General features: G+C 40.0%; 1 protein-coding gene across 6 annotated transcripts in view; it reads right to left on the bottom strand.

Moving 5' to 3' along the window:
* Window positions 1–16,764, bottom strand: part of NKAIN2 (sodium/potassium transporting ATPase interacting 2) — a 982,818-nt gene extending 966,054 nt beyond the window's left edge. For 2 of the 6 annotated variants that reach the window (XR_010836028.1, XM_067010698.1), the window contains exon 1: window positions 16,324–16,757. Coding sequence is in view for 4 of the 6 variants with exons in the window: in XM_067010698.1 (XP_066866799.1) it covers window positions 16,324–16,377 (54 nt within the window). In the remaining 2 variants the exon portion in view is untranslated. Of the gene's footprint in view, window positions 1–16,323 lie in introns of all 6 variants that reach the window. The other 4 variants (XR_010836027.1, XM_067010696.1, XM_067010699.1 and 1 more) reach the window with 3 other exon arrangements.
* Window positions 16,765–22,334: the final 5,570 nt, after the last annotated feature.

Below are 22,334 nucleotides of genomic sequence, written 5' to 3'. Positions count from 1 at the left end.
GCCACTGAGCCTGTGCGTCCGCAGCCTGTGATCCACAACGGGAGAGGCCACAACAGTGAGAGGGCCACGTACCACACATACACACAAAAAAAATAATAATAATAATAAAAGATGAATCTCTGTTGTTTTACTATACTTCTTCAGCAAAAAATGGACCTTCTGGTAAATGAGGATATCAAATATTACAATGGTTGTTGAATATTCTTGGGTTTGGGGGATCACCAAAAGAATATAAATAGTTTAAGAATTTTTAATTGCAAGTTCCTGAAGGGCAGTAGCTATCATTTGTGTGTGTCTGTGTGTGTGCATATTTCCATAAGAGCAAGGAGAAGTTACCCAACTCTTTAGAGTCTTAAAAAAGTTTACTTTTGAAGTTATAATCATTTTATTAACTCTTATCCAAATCTTGTATTGAATTAGAAATTCATAATTTGACCCAAAATTTCTCACATCTGGCTCTTCATGTAAACAATTACATGTCTACCTTATAATTAATGTATACTCCTTACCTGAAATCTTTCTTAATTAAGAAATTTCACAAAGACATACATACTGCATTTCAGCAGACTAGCAGATTCAGGAAAGGACAAATTAAAAGTGTCAAATATTCATCAACAGTCTTTGCTGGCACCAAAGGAAAGATGACATCCACTGCGTCTTATATAACATCCACCTGGCTCAAACTAAACTGAGCAAAACAGCCAAGAAAGTAAAAGCTCGGTTGAACACATAATTGACCATAAAAGGTAGCTTTCAGATAAATCTAGATTCAGTGTTGCCTCTCCAGTCGATATGCCCACAAAGGCTTACTCAATACTCCCCTTCCCTAATGTATGGCTCAACCTACCTCCCAGTCTCCTTTGTCTTTCCTCCTGCTCCTCTCCATAACTTCATAGCTGTTAGTCCACCAGCCCACTCTCCTTAATATATACCTGCTTGGATACACAATAAAATCATCTAGAGAGTTTGCAAAATGTCCGGATGGCCAGGTTGCTTTCCCGAAGATTCTATTTCCATAGATCAAGGGGATGGCTGTGACCCAGGCCAAGGTGCGCCTGAGGGCATGACCCTCAGGTCCACAGCGGCCAGGTTCCAGGCTCGTCTTCCCCTCACAATCGCCTCCACTGTCCTCTGGACAACTCAAAATCTATTATGAAGGAAACCTGCTGTTATTTCTAAGTGCTCTTTCGAGCACCTTGCTTTTTAGCTCAGTGGTTCTCAATGAGGGGGCTATTTTGCAATTTGGCAATGTCTACAGGCATTTTTGCTTGTCACAACTGGGAATATGCTACTGGCATCTAGTGTGTAGAGACCAGGGATGTTGCTAGCCATCCTGCAATGCACAGAACAGCCTCCACTACAAAGAATCATCCAAAATGGCAATATTGCTGAAGTTGAGAAAGTGCTTTGCCTGAAGCCTACCTTTGCTCTTCCTTAGTCATTCGGCTCACATACTCATTGAACAAACATTTCCATTCCTCCCAATTCATCCTCCTCATCCTAGCTGCCTCCTGACTCTCCCTAAGTATCCTGGTTAAACCAAACTCTCCCCAAATTATTACAAACATCTACCATCCTCACAACACCCTTGTTCCCTCCTGGCTGCGTTCCTTTTCAGTCCCATATTTCTGATCATCTTTATTAAGGCCAAAATACAGAATGATGGTTCTTCTAACAGCTGGAACTCATTGACTCTCATCCTTTGAGAAAACTAAACCTTCCATCTAATTTGGTGGCCAATCAGGGGCTTCTATATCACTCCTCTCCAAGATCTAAACTTCTATATCTGTCATCTCTCCCACCAACCACCTTTCTCCCGCCTTTTCTATTATCTCCCTCCTTTTGAACCCAACTCCATTCCCCAGTGTTTGCAATGAGATTCCAGTAATAGAACTACCCCTTCCCGTTTTGACATCAATCTTTCCCACCCAGTCCTACAGTTGATCAGACATTCTATTCTCATAGCTTAGAGCTCTCACAGACCCTCAGTTTTGTTCAATCTAAGGATAAGGAAACTTATCTTTTCTGCTTTTCCATCCCAACTCTTAGAAAGTTGGGTAACGATGGAGACATATCTGGTTCCCCTACAAATGCACGCCACCCAGTTTCGGTACGTTTTTTGATGAATTTAGCAATCAATTTAATTTGTTGCTGCTTTGCCTTCACATTCCCCACAGGGCTTGACCCAAACCTTGCCGTACTCTCACATCACGTTGTTTCTTATTCTACTAAGGGGAATCAGGCCATTCACTTTGACAATTAACCTCTAGAGAGACACAAATGCTATCCTATAAGATTAAACTCCCTCCAAAAGTGCTCAAGTCCACCCACAAACTGCACCACCTCTACCCCTTCCATTCCCTGCTTTGCCTCCCGTTTCTCCCCTACTTGCCAGTGTGTCAGATTCTTCATTGTACCACACATATACCCTCTCATTCTTACATTTTTGCTACTATCATTCTTCCTTCTGGGATTCTCTTTCTAACAGTCTCTAGCTATAGAAATCTTACCTACCTTACACCAGCCCTTCATACCTTGTGAGATCAGCCTATGAGGAGAAAACCTGTAGCTTCCCCCAAATCTGCTCAGTAGTTTATTCTTACTTCTCTTACAGCAGTTATCATTCTGTATTATACTGTAGGGAACTACACGACTATCTGTTACTCTCAGGTATCATATCCTTTAATATCTTTGACAAAGGTCCAGTTTGTTTCCACTACCCAAATCCACTTTTTGTTTTTAACATCTTTATTGAAGTATAATTGCTTTACAATGTTGTCTTAGTTTCTGCTGTATATCAAAGTGAATCAGCTATATGTATACATATACCCTCTCCCTCTTGCATCTCCCTCCCACCCTCCCTATCCCACCCCTCTAGGTGATCACAAAGCACCCAGCTGGTCTCCCTGTGCTATGCGGCTGCTTCCCACTAGCTAGCTATTTTACATTTGGCAGTGTATATATGTTAATGATACTCTCTCACGTAGTCCCAGCTTCCCCTTCCCCCGTGCCCTCAAGTCCATTCTCTACGTCTGTGTCTTTATTCCTGTCCTGCCCTTAGGTTCATCAGAACCATTTTTTTTTAGATTCCATAGATATGTGTTAGCATTCGGTATTCGTTTTTCCTTTTCTGACTTACTTCACTCTGTATGACAGATTCTAGGTCCATCCACCTCACTACAAATAACTCAATTTCATTTCTTTTTATGGCTGAGTAATATTCCATTGTATATATGTGCCACATCTTCTTTATCCATTCATCTGTCGATGGACACTTAGGCTGCTTCCACGTCCTGGCTATTGTAAATAGTGCTGCAATGAACATTGTGGTACATGGCTCTTTCTGAATTATGGTTTTCTCAGAGTATATGCCCAGTAGTCCAGTAGTGGTATTGCTGGGTCATATGGTAGTTCTATTTTTAGTTTTTTAAAGAACCTCCATACTGTTCTCCATAGTGGCTGTATTAATTTATATTCCCACCAACAGTGCAAGAGGATTCCCTTTTCTCCACACCTTCTCCAGCATTTATTGTTTGTAGATTTTTTGATGAAGGCCATTCTGACCGGTGCGAGGTGATACCTCATTGAAGTTTTGATTTGCATTTCTCTAATGATTAGTGACGTTGAGCATCCTTTCATGTGTTTGTTGGCAATCTGAATATCTTCTTTGGAGAAATGTCTATTTAGGTTTTCCACCCATTTTTGGATTGTGTTGTGTTTTTTTTTTATATTGAGCTGCATGAGCTGCTTGTACATTTTGGAGAATAATCCTTTGTCAGTTGCTTCGTTTGCAAATATTTTCTCCCATTCTGAGGGTTGTCTTTTCATCTTTTTTATGGTTTCCTTTGCTGTGCAAAAGCTTTTAAGTTTCATTAGGTCCTAAAATCCACTCTTGGCTTCTCCTACCTTGTATTACAAACACACATATATGTACTTACATATGTGTGTATATATCTTAACAATATATTGTAGTATATATCATATATACATATATGTCTTCAAATGTTCCTGAATTCAAAGTAACTTAATTACTGATAAGCAATCAACTATACTTCAATAAACAAATAAACAAACAAAAATATTACTACCACAGAAGCTCTTAATAAAATGGTAGATACTCCCCCACACACACAAAAAAGAAATTTAAAATTTACTGGGGATTTTTCACCTATGTTTTATGGATTAGGTTGAGAAGTTTGTGAATCTTCTTTAGTTGTACAGGCATTTTTCTGGTGAAAGAGTTCATAGCTTTTAATAGGTTCTCAAAAGAGCTTGTGATACACAAAAAAGGTAAAAACTACTACTCCACAGATCTGAAACATAAACACAGAATTAACTTCTGTATTTTTAAATTTTCAGAATGTCTAAATAATGTCTCAAATTAGATAATATGAATTTAAACTGTATGAATTCACATTTTTTTTAAAATGGATCATATTGGCCCAGTTTACATCAACATTTACTTTTTACCAACACTGATCTGATTTGCTGTCAGCATAAATGTGATCTTAACACCACATAATGAACAGAGAACATTAAAACATTTTAACTACTATCATAATAAGTAAATTGGATGGCTTAGTAAACTAATAAATAAGGATCAGGTTGCAATTTAAAATAATCTTCAGTTATTAAAACCACAAGATACTAGATCAATTTATGAAACACAGCTTGACATTCCAGTTAGATCATGTCCTAATTGCCAAAAGGGTAGAAACAGACACAATTTATTCAGTACATGTCATTACGCTATTCATGTGTGGACGTTTCACAAATCCTACTTGATAAACTGATTTAGTAATTGCTTAATTTCCTCCCATTATTGATTGATTCATTCATTCATTATTTTAAAATGATCATAACTAACACACAGCATTGCAGGTTAGGAATCAACTTCAAGTTGATTCCTAGAGTCTTACTGGGTCTTCTCCATCACCCAACACCCCAAGGCAGGGCAATATGCACACCTGGCTCTCATTACCAGCATGTGACTAGTAATGGCCGCCTAAGGGCTGCATTCAAACACATCAGAAAGACTTTCAGAGAGATGTATTTTGTAAAAGAAGATACTGTTGCCAAATTACTTTTCAACCCAAAATGTGAATTTCCTCCTATACATTAGGATCACTGCCTCTGGCTATGACTTTGTTAACATTTCTCATCCATCTATTCCCCTTAAAGTTCAATATATAATACTTTTATTCACATCAGGAAAGATTAAATTAAAAATGGACCTAACAGCAGCAAACGTACAACAAAACTATTTTGTGTATAAACTATGCATCGAATTGCCATATAAATCTCCAAAAAAAAAAAAAAAGACTCACTAGGTTCATTTCTCTCAATTTAAGGGAAACGCTAAGATTTTAGGTCACTATGGTTCTTCACAAAACCATACAAAGTAGGTGCAATAACAAAGAAATCTTTACTACCTCATTCTTGTGAAAACCAACAGGTTTCCCCTAAGGATTAAAATAAGAGAGGCATATAATTAAAGGTCACCAAACACTGCTGTTACAAAATTTACATTTACTAAACATAAACTGAATTTATGCCATGTGCCTGATTTTTAAGGCAGTTTTTTTTTTTTAACAAAAGCAAATCTATTCTGAGACAGTCTACAAAATGGTAAACTGGGAAAGCACTGTCCCATAGATCTTAAGAACCTGTGGAACTTCCCAGGAATGTTTTAGATAAAACCAGATGTCTTGAGAAAATTCATTAATGAATTCACAGTTAACTTCACAGACTTCACCAGACTGTCCTTTAAAATATATATCATCTTGGGCTTCCCTGGTGGCGCAGTGGTTAAGAATCCACCTGCCAATGCAGGGGACACGGGTTCAAGCCCTGGTCCGGGAAGATCCCACATGCTCGGAGCAACTAAGCCCGTGGGCCACAACTGCTGAACCCCACATGCCATAACTACTGAAGCCCGCATGCCTAGAGCCCATGCTCCACAACAAGAGAAGCCACCGCAATGAGAAGCCCGCACACCGCAACGAAGAGTAGCCCCTGCTTGCCACAACTAGAGAAAAGCCAATGTGCAGCAACGAAAACCCAACACAGCCAAAAATAAAAGCAAATAAATAAATTTATTTAAAAATAAAATAAAATATATATCATCTTAAGTAGTGTTACATGCTTGTGAACTATTAGACATTCAGGAGCCAGACACTCCCCTCCCCCCCGCCCCCAGCTGCTCCCCATCCTGTAGAAGAAAGTTGAAAACCTTTCATACCAGGCTAAAAGAAAAGCAAAACTCAGGTCCATAAATGCTATTGAACAGCCATAATATAACTACCATCTTTTGTTTGAATAAAATGGAACTGCATTTTATGAAAGATGGACAAAAATGAAACTCCATTAATTCCTATTGGTAAGGGTAAGGAATACATAATCCTATACATAGCTCCTATATTTTAGGAAATCACAAGTTATAGATGCACTATCATCAAATTTGTGAGCAAGCTTTATTAAAAAAAAGAAGAAACAAAAAAAAAAGACCCAGGTCTCTTTATATACCATCTGTGTATTCTCAAATCTACAATAGCTTCCAAATCCTACAGATACGCAGCTCCCTCACCGCTCCCAAAAACCAGAGTTAAACACATCCATAAGACCTTAATCTCATCTCTGTCCCTCAGAGTAATCAAGTGGAGCAAATAGGTATCACTTGGATACATCATGTCCTGTAGAGTCCATGATCCCTATTTCACAAATTAAGAGAATGAGGTCTGAATCACTGTGTCCCCAGGGATGAATTATGACTTCCAGGAGCAAGCTGTCCCCACCACTGCAGACTCTGTAACAAAGGAGGTACTCAAGCCGAGGCAGTAGAAAGAGCTCTTCTCCAAGGGTCAAGACCGCAGAAGGCAGCACACCACCAGGCTCTAATGCTCTCTGCTCACTGGGGCCTGTAGAAGTCCTCCCCACTTTTTCTTTCTCAGTGGCATCAGAGATTGTCCTTTATAAAAATCATACTCTGGAAGATTAGCCTTGTAGATCTCCTATGGCTAGAAGTGGGTCATATGAATTCCCTACCACTGAACATTTCAGACATAAAGTTGATCGTCCATCATCTGACACACAGCTGTCAGTTAAAGGATTTTGGAATACCTCCTTATTCTGTTGTGTAATTAGCACCATACAGATGCACACAAAGAGTTCTGTTAGCAGGAGAGATTTGATTCCTCCATTCCAAACCAAGACTCATTTGTTTTCAAAGAATGCAGCATTGTTGGGGTTTTTAAATGTGCTACTGTTTTCGAGTGTATGCATTGATTAGAAAACAAAAGTCAGTATGAGGACTCTTCACCACCCGCCCTGCAAAGGCAAACATTTAGGGTATGATGCTGGAAGACTGAGTTTGGTTTTAGATGTAGGATACAGGCATTGCTCCTCAGCCACTGCTTCTAAAAGAAATTGCTTCTGGGGTCTTCCCTGGTGGTCCAGTGGCTAAGAATCTGCCTTCCAATGCAAGGGACACGGGTTCGATCCCTGTTCGAGGACCTAAGATCCCACATGCTGCGGGGCAACTAAGCTCACACACTCTAGAGCCCACGTGCAGCAACTAGAGTCCATGTGCCACAACTAAGACCTGATGCAGTCAAATAAATAAATAAATGAAGATTTTTAAAAATCAATCTGAGAACAGAATTTCTTTAAAAAACAGAAAAGAAAAAAGAAAGTGCTTCTGCAGATGCCCTCTCCTAGGTGTTCTGAAGCTCCAAACATCCTTGGAACCTGCAACATGTCACCCTCTTTGCAACATCAGCAATTGGACTTGACTGAATTTCAAAGTTGAGGGTTGTGATTTTAGTGGCCAAAACATAACTGCAAGAAACTCAAGTAAAACATATTAAAAAAATGGTCAAGTATTTGAAAACAAGCTTCCCTTCATTTACTTTAATTATGTAATAATAATACTTGATATTCTTTTTTTAATACTTGATATTCTTAAACATCTTTATGTATTATTATTTGTTAGATACCTGTTTAATAGGTTAAGAGTTTCCATACTGAATTTTTAGTCATTAAGTATTGTTTAGATAATAATTTAATATTATTAACTTTTAGACTGCATCATGAGCCTAGAGTAATATTTCACTGAAAACTACTCCTGAAAATACTAGTTCCATGCAAGGTTAATAGGGGATATCAGAAAAGAGGTTCCTTGGTTTGTTGCAAACACTTTGTATTTGCAGACTTAAAGGGAATTAAGCAGGGGTTTCTTTAGTGCAGGACTTCTAGGAGCTGCAGATACACTAACATGAATCACGGCCCTTGGGGGCAGGAGAGAGGATAATGTCTATAGTGCTCCACCCCACAACATAGTTGACCTCACAGCTCATGTTCGGGGGCAGCATTTTGCAGGACTAGCACCCACGGAATGCTGCCTGACCAAGCAGAATTCTGAGTGCTTTGTGAAATCTAAGTTTAATTCTTAAAGAACACTTAAAGTGGGTACCTCACACACATAAGCATATTGTTTATCTATTTCAAACCATTTGCACCTACTTTGTAATCCTTGTTCATATACCTGCCCCCCCCCCTCAAAATGATGGATAGGTGAAGAAAAAAATGTTTCTACAACGAAACAACATTTTGCAACTAGGGCCACTGGTCAAATGATATATAGGCATCCCTGCAACTACTCCCAGTCTCACTAGATGAACAATTCTTAAAGATTAAACTAGTAATGATTACAGAGATTTTTCTAGGTATCAGCAGTAACACAGCAATAAAGCTTCACGTTTGTGAAGCTCTTTCATGTAAACTTTAAGCACATTTTCTCAGATGCTCCTAAGCATTCTGTAGGGTAAATGGGTCAGGAATTATTTGCCCCACTTTTCAAATGAGTAAACAGCACCCAGGAATATAAATGGCTTGAGCAAAGTCACAGTTATTTAGTTGTCCCGTATGGAAGCGCTAGACAGGGTAGAAAAAATCTGCATTCTCACTCAGTCCAGCGCTTTTTCAGCATATTCCCTCAGATCTCTCTCTCTCTCTCCTGGGGTTGTGTTTTGCACAGCGAGAAGCTATTCCAGAAATTCAGACTGAGGGACTAGGCTAGCAAAAAGAAGCAGTTGAAGGGACCAATTCCACTCCAGCATTACCAGGCATAGAGGGTATAGACTAGAGGCACTGAATCGCTTTCAGATTTTTCTCTCTATTCATTGCAAAGACACAAATGCTGTGAAAAGACCTTCCATTTCCCTTACTTAAACTTCTGAATAGGACTAAGTTGGAAGTCAGAAATAGGCACACTTGGTCCTGAAGAGAAGTTTTCTTTCACATCAGTAACAGGCAAAAGGAAGAAATGAGCTAATTATCTAGTTGGGTTGAAGAATTTCAAACACAGGTTCACACACTCCTGCAACAACGTTAAGTGAAGACCTAAGTTCTAGACCAGTAATTCTCAGTTTGACCTGCAGCATCAGTGTCACCTGGGAACTCATCAGAAATGCAAATTTAAGGTCTCTGTCCTACTGAATCAGAAACACTGGGGTGGGGCCTATTGATTTGTATGGGAAAAGCCCTACAGGTGATTCTGACACACTGCAGTTCCAGAATTTTCTAGGATGCTCAATGCAAAGCATATTTTAAATAACCTATCACTTGAAGTTATTTCCAACAACAATAATTTTAACTAATATTCTCACCAACAGTGGTCTAGGTGGACTTAGGATTTGGGATATGTTAAAAAAAAATAGAAACAAGAGGCAAATAACTACTCTGCATTAGCCATTCATCAGGGTCTGGCTTCAAAAAGAATAGGAATGTGAGAAAAATAAATACATTTTTTTCTTCCCATGGAATCTTTTTTAAACATACCTCTCAAAGTGTCTGAGTCCCTGTTGGCCAGAAATGCAGAGTGGCTGAAACTTTTTTTTCTACCCTTGAACAATGACAGAAATACAGCCTTACTATGAGGGGTTATTTCTCTAGGGTACAACTACAAGTGTGTTTTGCAGTGTTAGGGCACATTTGAAATCTTGTGGGAACAGCCAGGGACACTAACTCTGCAGGGGCACCCTCTCCTTTGATTCTCTAGTCCACACACTGGCAGTTCAAAGATGGTAAACCCCAAGTCCATGTGAGCCAGCCAGGTGTGGATAGGGGACTGGTATCAAGCCTTCTCTGTGCCTGCTTAGTCTTGTGTTGATTACTGTGTTGACCGGGAATCAATAGGTAGATGATACTGCCTTTTTTAGTAAAACAAATGTAAGCTACTGCTACCTTTTCATGTTCCATGGTGAACATGGATGCAATGGATGCAATGTATGCAGTGATAAAACCTCCATCAGGCTTAAAGTCAAGTTAAACTTGAGTTTGAATCTAAGCTCTACCACTTACTAAGGGGGTGACCTAAGTAAGTTGCTTGAACTTCCAGAACCTGTTTCCTCCTCTGTAAAGTGGAGATATTAATATCTATTACCTACTCCATAGGATTATTGGAAAGGAATCAGTGAAAAAAACACGTTTAGACGTTTAGCATTTAGCCAGAAATAGCTTCCAATAAATACTAACATTTTCATTATTTTTAAAGTATGTTACAAAGTTGGATCTTGAAAGTATAACAAATTATAAAGACGAACGTTTTTTCAAAGTGCACATAAAAATCAGTTTATTTGTAAACTTTTCAAAAATTGTTTTCATAGGGATCAAAATTTGCATGTAGGATCCAAAATAATTTAAAAGGCAAAAAAGTTATTAGCATTAGAAGTCACTCTATTCCTATTCCAGGCTAAAAAAAAAAAAAAAAAAAAAGACAGTCTATACCTTGCATTAGATTAAATGTTATGACCATTTCTACCAGACACGATACTCATTTTAGGCTTTAAGGAAAAAAAAAAAAAAAAAAAAAAGAAAAAAAGGAAAACTAATTTCAGGAAGATGAAGCAACTACGTCCTTTAAATAGTAAGAGCTTTCAAATCTAAACACACCTGAGATATTAAAAGAAGAGAAAACTAGTTTATAAATTGTATTTCCCATCTTAATCTGCAAAAATAAAATTATATAATTTTATCTCGTGCTTTCATGATTTTTAAATGTTCTTCAATTTCCTAGGGTTGGTACAAATGTTTCATACACTTCTATTGCCACGAAATAGAAATGATGTAGGTATAAATACAGTACTTAATTCTATTGTTGTTATGGAGAAAAAAAAACCCTAAATACTTCATATCTTGATCGTCTATATATTTCATTATATTTAAAATACACAATAGTCAAGGGGAAAAAAGGGACCAAAATTAGAAGAGTTCATTTTACAGGTGCAATAAGAGAAATGAAATAATTCTCCTGTGTGTGTTTGGTTTCTGATATTTGTGTGCTATAAGGCATGGAAATAGGGAAGCAATTATTAGCAATATTACTTTCAAACCTATTTTTGGAAAAACTAAACTGAGTTGCTAGAAATTCTACTAAATAACTCAAACAAATCCCTTGAAATTTTAGTGAAACCCACAGATAATGGAGGGCTGACTCTCATTTTATATGAGGGACTTGAGGATCAAAAGCAAGATCCCCGGAGGGCCAGGGTCCTGGAACCAACCCCTGCAAACACCAAGGGACAACTGTATAGACAAACATTTAATGACACCATAATTTTAATATTTTTATTTCCCGTATAAACGCAGAAATGTTAAAACGTGTTTCTGTCTCAGATTTTATTTTTGTCAAGTACACACATGCACAGGAAAGAAACAGACCAAGAAATAAAGACCTCCTATTTTATGGAGTCCCTGGCTGCCATTCTGAAATTCTTGACTGGGCAAGTAGAGAAACTGACCCCCAAGTAAAGCAGCGTCAGAGGGAAAAGCTGGTGGCAATGTCCATTTGCATACCTGGGCTATTGTCCACATATGGACCCCAAGCCAGAGATGACTCTGGCATTCTGCACAGGGGCTGCTGCCCATTCAAGCCTTTATTTGAGAAAGAAGGGGAAACAGCGTTCTACAAAACTTTGGGTGTATGAAAAAGGAAGCTGCCCTTGCACTGGAAGAAGTTTCTACATCCTTTTTTGGTCAACATTAGAGCCGAGCAGTGCTGAGTTATAATGAAAGAGTAAATTAAAGACGAAAACATGCATTACAATATTGGGGTGCAAAAACAGAAAACAATTAAAAGGAAGAAAGTTATCATTATTTTACAACGGCGCAAACTCTTAGCATATTTTTCCATCATAAGTTTCTGAAATATTATGTGGAAATTGTTAGTCTTCTCCATGAATCAGATCGATTAATGACCTCAAGATTTTATTATCAATGGAATTTGAATCTAAAATTTTAAATTCTCTGAGAGGGAGGGTTATGAGAGATAACGTTCTACACTTCTGGAGAACTTTCAAACTTGTCAAAAGTACCGTAGGAAAATCATAAGATTCTACCGGCACTCTTCAAGTCACTTCGTTTCAATGCTCTATTCTAAGTAACCAAAGACCTTTTAACTATGAACACCGCATAAAATCACGATCGACACCACTGAAACACTCCATAATTACGATAAAATTGATTTTCTTAGTCCACGTATATACTCATGGCCTTCTCTAATAAATCTGTACCTCCAAAAATGCTTAGAAACTATGCAGTAGAAAACAACTGATCATTCTTAATTGTTTCAAATGAGCTTCTCCAGGCAGCTGCACATGTGTACTAACCTAATTGTTAGTTGCACCTGCTCCAAGTTAGCAATACTTCATAGAACACATGGCAAGACTGACATTTTCAAGTGTTAATCTGTTCAATGTAAATCTACACTTTCTTTCAATAGTTTATGATACATATACTTTGTGCCATATAGGAGTCTAATGTACAAAAATGTGGGTGATTTCTAATTTCTTTACTTGAAAACAAAGCTGTCTTTTCAAACTAAAATAAACTATGCTCTTCTATATTATGGCTGATTTTTCACTGAGAAATATCTGAGATATTTGAGCATTTTTTTCAACATTTATATAAAGTACTCTTTGATTCAACCGAACATCGAAGAAAAAAAGTAGCAAAAACTCTTTCACAAACTGCTGAAAGTTGTAAATAAGAAGTTAAATTGTTCTTGTCCTGTACCACCATATCCACCACAGCAAATGCAGTGATGCCTTTTGTGACTAACATCTTCAGTTTCTGAGCATTAAGGACAGCAATGATAAAAATAAAATAACATTCTTCAGATTATGAGCTTAGATGCTGGATTCTGCACATGCAGCAAATCTGTTTCCAGATATCACACTGCTTTTTCATAGGAATCACCCTAAAATCTGAAGCTGGAGTAACCATTCAGCTCAAAGATTTTAATGTATGATATATAGAGACAGATACTTTTTCATAAAATGGACAGACACTTTTTCATATAAATGGAAGTTTTATATTAAATCTCTACAGTATGAAATTCTAATTTTTTGTCTTATAAACTGATTTCCTGATTTTTAAAAGAATGTATGTTTATCCACACTTGTCTGTCAAACATTAAAATGCACATTTAACACAATTAAAAGCAAAGATACAGAATCCTGACAAGTAAATTTCTCTGGAGCCTTTGTCTCTGTCCTTCACTTGTTAATGGATCAAAACACTGTGTCTGCTCTGATAATATACTGATGAATGAGGTTCCCATCACCACAATACTAAAGCTACCTCATCTCCTTCTAAGGTTAACTGCAAGTTTACACAGACATAAATATTGCTTTAAGTCTAGTTAAAATACAAACACTCTACTTACAAAATTGGAGTCAAATGTTTCTAGAGACTTAACAGTTACTTAACAAAGAAACTTAATGAAGTTTCTATCTTAGACAATTTTGGCTTCAATTAATTTTAATAAATCTAAGATTTTCTGTCCAGCTGCAAAAAAATACCCAAATGTTACAAGAATGCACAGTAAACACTACAGAAGTAAACAAAACTAGGCGAACTTTTGTGGCAATCAATGGTACATTCCAGAAACCTGGCTACTTATGAAACAAACTTTACTCATAATAGCTCAAAGATACATAAAGTTTTCAAAGAGCTATCAAGAACAAAGAAAAACATAAACACCCACCTATTGTGTGTGGGGGGTGTGTGTGTGTGTGTGTGTGTGTGTGTGTGTGTGTGTGTGTGCACGCGCGTGCGCACGCACACACATGTACAGTGCTTTGCAACGAGTTGCAAAAGAATTATTTTATTTAAAATTAAATACTATATTTCTAAAAAACAACAATTAACAGGAATCTCTGGAGTCCTTTAAATGTGATCATTACACCCTATCAAAACAATTGGATGTTCTTCGTCCTTTGTTTTTTCTTCTGCATCTGCATTAACATGGCTGCTAATTATATTAGCCTCGTGGTACATAAAGTCTGAATGGGAAAAATCAGATGATTCTTATAGAGCCTAAAATACCTCTTAGGATTCAAATGTATACTTGCTTAGATTGAGCACTTCTATGTTACTGCTACTTCTATTTTGTTAGAGAACTTAGCTTTGATTCAGAATTTCTGTTTCATAAGTGATATAACACCTCTCCAACACACCATTGCATATATGCATGCACACACACACACACACACACACACACACACACACACACACACCTTTAGCCTTATTATGCTACTTTGTATATTAGGCTTCCCATTTGTATATTTATGTTTTTCTAAAACTGTTTAAGTTCTTGAGTTTGTATTCATCACACAAAATGCCATATAGATCTAATGCCTACATCTACCATAATAAAGCCCTACTATGTTAAAAGATTAAAAGCTAAATCACATTTTTAAAATTCAAAATTGAAAAGAGCATAAGAGTGCTCTTACCCACCCATTCTCACAGCTTTATGCTTTTACACAGTGAATCAGCATATGTATTCTTTTCTGAACAATATATGAACATAAGAATGTTTTGAAAATGTTTATACAGTTTGGCGCACCTGGCCTTACTGGTGGTTTTCCAAAGTAAACTCGCTGTTCCGATCAGCTTTATCATTAAGAGTGAAAAAAAACTTTATTGCAGAACTTAACTGAATATGTGGTACAGAAAAATAAACTGTTTTACATGTCACTGAGAAAATGTTACATTCTTAAAATTATATTTATAGTTCTACCTTCTTTTTCTTACAACCAAGTGCAGAAGTAATTCACAGATCAAAATATACATTATCAGATAACTTTCCTGGGAAAGAAAAACATTCTTGAGACAATATACAACTAAAAGCACTGCTTCAGCTAAATATTAAAGAAAACAACAACCGTTCGTGGGCTTCGTGACAACTGATAAACAACGAAGAACACTTATCAGTTTCAATAGCAAATTCTTGCTCTTTCGATTACTGATTGGGCTCTTAGATATCGTCTCCAGTCTTGTAGTCCTTTCAGCCTTTATGAAACAATTGTTGGAAATGTGGGTGGCTATTCAGATTAATTTATACTTTCCAAGGAAAGCAAGGAGTGAGCAAGTACCTCCTACCTCAAGTTAACCACTTAAAGTGGTCTATTTTTCACCTCTAAACTATCCTCAGCCCCTCCTTCTATTGCCCTTAGGGAATTTAAACTCAGAGACGTGACGTTTTCCATTATTGGCTCCTTGCCTCTTTGTAACTGTACAACATTCCTCAAAATGTACATATATTCTCCATCCCACGGGATCAGACAACAGTATCTATTTCGGGAGCAATTACATAGATAATGTAAGATATATTTTTCCCTAGAATTGTTTGTAATGATTGTGATTTCAAGGCTACTGGTTCAGTCTATGGCAATGCTGTCACTGAGTTCATCTAAGTATTTCTCTTCAATCTACATACTTTTAAAACTCAATGTGTCCTGTAGATCAGACTGCTGTAAGGATACCATCTGCACTACACAGTGGTTTGTTAGAGCATTATACTTATAAGACAATATATTCCTTGAAAAATAATACACGTCAATGAAGAAACAAAGGTACTGCAAAAATTACTACATAGAAGAAAAGTCAAAAATTCCGTTATTTCTCTTGTTTTAACACCTGTATAGTAAATTACATGTGACCACCACGTTGTTACATTAATAGGAACGGAAAGCATAAAAGAACAAGAGCTACCTCTTGCTTTGCTTAAAGAAATTAAAGACAAGTTTAACCCGCACCTGCCAAACTGTCTTCAGAGGGAAAGAAATAGGCGGGGGCGGAAGGCCTCACCTGTCCTGTACCCCACAGTGCGTCTCCATGAAAGCATTTTAAATATAGGCAATATATCTGTCACCTTTTCTTTTTTCTTCCGTTCTAATCAATGGCAGACCTTTTACTGCACTCCCCTGCCCACTATCTCAAAGGCACGTTACAGAATAAGAGGACCCAAGTGTCACTTACCAGTTGCATGCCACAGATAAAGATAAGCGTGCACCTGCCACTGCAATAACCCATGGTTTCCGAGACCCCTGCCACAGCCAAACTGTCCCACGTCGGCCACCGTCGAGCCCCCACTTTATCCAATCAGATCGCGGGGAAGGACAGGCAAACCTGCCGAGGGCTCGGGGGCTCCGGGCTGCAGCTGCCAGCGTCCTGGGAAGTGACAGGCATTAGGACCTGCTAGCGCGGCGGCGGTGGCGGCGGCAGCTCCAGCCGCGCCCGCCACACATACCTTCACTCGCTCGGTGCACACGCCGCGCCGCGGGCAGCGCCGCCCGCGGAGACGCGCCCGGGGCCCACAGGGGCAGCAGCGGCAGCCTCGCAGCGCCGCCGCGCCCTCGGGCATCTGGCCTCGAAGTTTCTCCCCCGCCGCTCCCCGCGCCGCCTCGCCCCACGCCCCCCAGCGCGGCCGCCGCCCGACGCGCGCTCGCCCGGCGCTCTCCGCGCGCCGGCTCCGGGGGTGGCAGAAGCGCGCGCGGGGCGCTGCCCGCCTCCCTGCGCCGCCCGCGGCTCCTCTGCACCCCGCGCTGCGGGGCCCAGCGGGCGGGGGCGGGGCGCGTGCCGGGCGGGGGCGTCCGGGCTCCGCGGTCCCGGGAGGCGGCGGCCGAAGCTGCCGCGCGCAGGGATGCAGGGTCCGCGCCGCGTCCTGCAGCGGCGCTGCCCCTCCCCTCGCCCAGATGTGTTAATCCTCCTACAGCAAATCCTTCAACCTGCTCCCCGCCACCCCCTCCCAAAGCGTCAACTTCCTCCAGCCCTGCCGGGGCTGCAGCCGAAGGGGGCTGTTGGCGGCGGTGTCTAGGCGGGAAGGAGCGACGCAGAAGCGGCGGCTGCGGCGGTGGGGACACTGGGGCCCGCGGGCTGAAGAGTCCGGGCGGCGTGTCCGTAGCTTGCTGGGCTTGTGTCGGTCCTGCTCCCGCAGCCGAGCCTAGAGCACTATGCGCGACCGAGCAGGTTGTGTGCCTGTGTGTGTTTGGGGGAAAAGGGACGAAGAGGAGGGTTAGGGAAGGAGGATGGGTAATGAAATAGGAGTGCAGGAGTCCTGGCATCCCGACCGGCCGGAAAGCCCGCGTGGCAGACTGGTCGGAGGAGAAGGGACGCAGCGGTTGCCGACGCACTGCCAGCCGCCCGGCACCCGGCTCCCAAGGATGTGCAAGGGCCGGAGCGTAGAGGGTTACGGAACAGACCCTGCCCCGGAAAAGGGGCCGGGTTGCTGCTGGAGTTGGTGGGAAAATTGGGAACTGGGGGAAGTAGGGACGCAATGAGTTGTCGTTGCTGCTTCAACCTGTTGTTTTCACTCAAGAAATGAAAGGATCAGAGACAATTTAAAAACTGAAGTACTTTAGCCTCAGAGGCCATCCCGGCTGGATGTGGATTCCTGGAGGTGGATGCTGCAGCCCTCGCTCTGGAACGCCAGCCAGAAGCTGTGCCTCGGCTCCTGCAACCTGCGGAGACACACGCTTCGGAGCCCGTTGCTGCCACCTGCGGGTGGAAAGCTGAAGAGCGAAGCCGACTGGTCCAGGTGGCGTCCCCTGGGGTTTGGGTGTCGGAATCCAAGGGTCAGTGTTTTCTTTATAGACCTGAGCCGCTTGTCAAAGCATTTCTAACTTTACCAGGAAGTGAAGGTGTGGTGTAGAGATCCACTGAGGTACTGAGTCGTTGGTATGAAGGGGCAAGATTGGTAAGAAAAGAGAACGGTTTAGGAAACTAAATAGCAAGTATCTCCCCACACCCCCCAAAGAGATTTAAGACTGTTAAAACCACATCAAGCAAAGAGCTTTCCCTAGCAAATGGGATTTGGCCCTACTGAGAAAATGGTATTTGTGTAGGATAATATTATGCTGGAACCACAAATACGGACCCCAAATGATTGCTTCCTTTAAATAAATAATGACGTATCAGAATGACTAAATAAATTGAATAGGGCATAGGGACCCTAGTCTCCAGAAGCGTGGGACTGAATTTTCAGAAATGATTTGTCAACTGTAGACAGCGGAAAAGAGATTTGACTTATTATTTCACTTGTTAAATTTGTAGAATGTGGATATTTTGTTACTATAATGAGAATGCCTGATTCTAATCGCCCCACTTGTAAATGGACTTTTCTCTGAAAAGTGTCTTTCGAAGTTTAATGAAATTATGAGAGCCCAATATGTGCTCTTACCCATGGAAGGGCCTAACAAGTAATAGATGCTCCACAACACTTGGTGAAACTGAAGCCAGAGTTATCTGGTGGCAAGTGTTTCTTTTCGTTGTTATTCTGTTTTTACACACAGGTTAGCTGTCCAGTAGCTGCTGGGGGTGTAGGTATTCTGTATTGCCAAGCAAAAAGAAAGCTGTAGGTAAATGCTTTCTAATGCTTAAAGAAGCTGTTGCCATATTATGAAAAGCATTCCGTTCCCTTTTAAAATTCATAATTTCAACAGTGCATTTCTGTGGATTCGTCTATAATCCTGCAATTGTTTCCCTGCAACCAGCAACAGCCTGAGCGGCCTTTGGGCTGCACAGGTAAAAGGATAACATAACGCTGTCTGTAGCTGACTCTCAGCACCCCACGCATCGTCCCTGGATTCTTGCCCTTTAGAACATGCCCATCTTCTTTCTGCAAGCACCTGGGACTGTGGCAGGTTTTTTTCTGCCCACAGGAGGTGCTTGACTGGGAGTGAAGGTACAGCCCCAAGAGCATCCTTCACCCAGTAATGGATGGGAGTTGGTGGATAAATTCCCCAACTTGCTCAACCCGGAGCTGTGAAACCTTGAGGCATGCTCGTTCCTGCCTTCTGAGTTAGCTTCCTTCCCTTCCCTGCCCCATTTCCCTACTCCTCTGCCGGTGCTTCCTGAGATCAACTCAGCAATAAACCACTTCACTCAAATCCTGTGTCAGGGTTGCCTCTGGAGAAACCCAGCAGAAGGCAGTCTTTAGGAGTTTTTATTCCTGATCTGACATCATTGTCACTGTTCTCAGAGTGAACCAGAAGCGTGTTCAGTTTGCACCTGCCGTTGCATTTACTGCGTGCACCCACTGCCTTACATGCTGCCCCTACATCATCTCGTTCATTACTCACAGGAAACTGGTGAGTTGGTGCAATGCTCGTTTTAAAGGTACCCTTGTGTACAGGGTTCTGTACTATCAGTGGTTTCAGGCATCCACTGGCGGTCTTGGAACACATCCGCCATGGATAAAGGGGGACTACTATGTCTTGATCACAGACGCACATGTTCTCTGTGACAGAATTAGAGTGTGGTGAAGGCATGTCTGTGGGACATCAAAATCTGCTTTTTTTTTTTTTTTTTTTTTTTTTTTTGCGGTACACAGGCGTCTCACCGTTGTGGCTTCTCCCGTTGCGGAGCACAGGCTCCGGACGCGCAGGCTCAACGGCCATGGCTCACGGGCCCAGCCGCTCCGCGGCATGTGGGATCTTCCCAGACCGGGACACGAATCCGCGTTCCCTGCATTGGCAGGCGGACTCTCAACCACTGCGCCACCAGGGAAGCCCTGGGTTTTTTTTTTTTTTTTTTTTTTTTTTTTTTTTTTCTGCTTTTGTGTACTTTCATATTGGTATTTTACTGTACTTGCTTGTCATTCTTTTAGAATTACGAACAGAAGTGATGACTTAAAAATATTTATAAGGATGATGACAAACTTAGTTGTCTCTTTTTTCCAGCTTTATTGAGATCATACTTTATTACCTCTAAACTTAAATCACATCATATCTTTTAGATAGCATATAGGTTATGCCTGCCTTATGAAAATGTGCTGTAGTTAGGGTTGAAGTTCCATTCCTTAAGGTGGCCATGCCCTTCCTATTCTATTTCCTGTTTTCTTTGGAGCCTTAGTGGAAAAGACTAGAGAGAGAATTCCAACTGTCCCATAGATGTGCATGAAAGAGAGAGACACCTCAAATTGGAATGGCGATGGCACTTTTGTTTAGTCGTGTACTATATATAGTATATAGTATATGAGTATAAAGTTATATACTATTCAGCTCTGTAAGGTGCTAAGGGCCTTTGTTGACTAGTCTGGTGGCACAGCTATTTTTAATTATCTTGTTTCTGTGGGGAGAATGTTACATTGGCTTTGTAACACCACTGAGCAATTTCACTCTGAGTTTTACTCAGTCTCCATTCATTATAGTTTGAAAACATAAAGGCAGCAATTAACTTTACAATCACAAAACCAACATTTAATTCACTGTATATTTGTACAAACTTGGATGTTTTTTTTTTCTTGTTTGGAAAATAACAGCTATTAGAAAACAGTATTTTCAAAATAAAAAAGAAAATAATCACTCATAATCCTTCCATCCAGAGATAATCTTTCTTTTTTGTACAAACTACAAAAATGGGATTATATCATGCATAATGTATCTTAATCTACTTTTTTTCACTTAACAATAGATTAGGACATATGTCCAGATTATTAACTATTGAACTCATGGACTCTGCAGCCAATTTGACTTCATAATCCAAGCTCTGCCACTTAGCAACTGTGTAACCTTCAGCAAATCGCTTAGTTCTCTGTACCTTAGTTTCTTTATAAAAGGGGGCATGGAGTAATAATGCACATATATCTTAAGGTTGTTGGGACCATTAAGTAATGTCAATATATGTAAAGCTTTTAGAACAGTGCCTGGCCCATAGTTAACATTTTAACATTGTTAGTTATCGTTATTCTGCATACAACACAGCTTTAATGACTACATAACATTCCAGTGTAAGCAAGTATCCCAGTTATTTAATTCATATCTTTTTCTTAGACATACAAGTTTTCTTTTTTTTTTTTATTGGGGTATAGTTATTTTACTATGTTGTGTTAGTTTCTACTGTACAGCGAAGTGGAGTTCCCTGTGCTATACAGCAGGTCCTTATTAGTTATCTATTTTATACATATCAGTGTATACATGTCAATCCCAATCTCCCAATTCATCACACCACCACCCACCCCCACTTTCCCCCCTTGGTGGTGGACAGAATAATGGCCCCTCAAATATGTCCACACAGTAATCCCTAGAACCTGTGAGTATGTTACTTCACATGGCAAAAGAGATTTCTGAATACATGATTACATTGAGAACCTTGAGATGGGGAGAAGAGTCTGGATTATCCAGGTGGTCCCAATCTAATCACTTGGCCCTTAAAAGCTGAGAACATCTGGGGGGTGGGGAGAAAGAAAAGATAATGAAAGAAGGGTCAGGAGATGCAAGATGAGAAGACATTCAACCCACCATTGCTGGATTTGTAGATGGGGGAAGGAGGTTATGATTCAAGGAGTGTAGGTGTCCTCTGTAAGCTAGAAAGGCTAAGAAACAGAATCTCTCTCATAGCTTTCAGGAGGAATACATTTATGCCCACAGCTTGATGTTAGCCAACTGAGACCCCTGTCAGACTTCTGACCTATACAAGTGTAAGGTAATTAATGTGTTGTTTTAAGCCTCTAAATTTGTGGTAATTTTTCATAGCAGCAATAGAAAACCAATACAGTTTACTTCCAATGTTTCAATATTATACATTTTATAATATTTAAATTTGTAGGCATGTCATCACCTATGTTTTGATTATTTCCTTATTATACATTTCTAGAAGTGAACTAGTGAGACAAAGAATGAGCATGCTTTTGATAAATGCTTTTGATAAATAAATCCAGATTTCCTCTGAGGATTTCTACAGATTTACACCTGTAGGGAATGTGCTTGCCAGATCCCCTATGCCTTATCAATAATGAATATTATCATTTTTCAAAAACTTTTTCACCTTCGATTTTAATTTGTGTGTCTTTTATGCACTAATTATTTATTAAATACCTAGTAAATATGCTGAGATGGACTGTGGCCTAAAAATATATCACATTGACTCTCACTTTCCTGTGATGATTCCTCTTGAAAGTTCAAGTCCTTTTCTAATAATATTATCTAATGACAGATTCTATAGTACAGACCATAGCAATAAAAATCCATTTATGTGGATTATGTGACCAA

This window comes from Kogia breviceps, chromosome 13, assembly GCF_026419965.1.
Source record: "Kogia breviceps isolate mKogBre1 chromosome 13, mKogBre1 haplotype 1, whole genome shotgun sequence".
NCBI lineage: Eukaryota > Metazoa > Chordata > Mammalia > Artiodactyla > Physeteridae > Kogia > Kogia breviceps.
The sequence above is the reverse complement of the archived record's forward strand: the minus strand, read 5'-3'. Positions and strand labels throughout refer to the sequence as shown.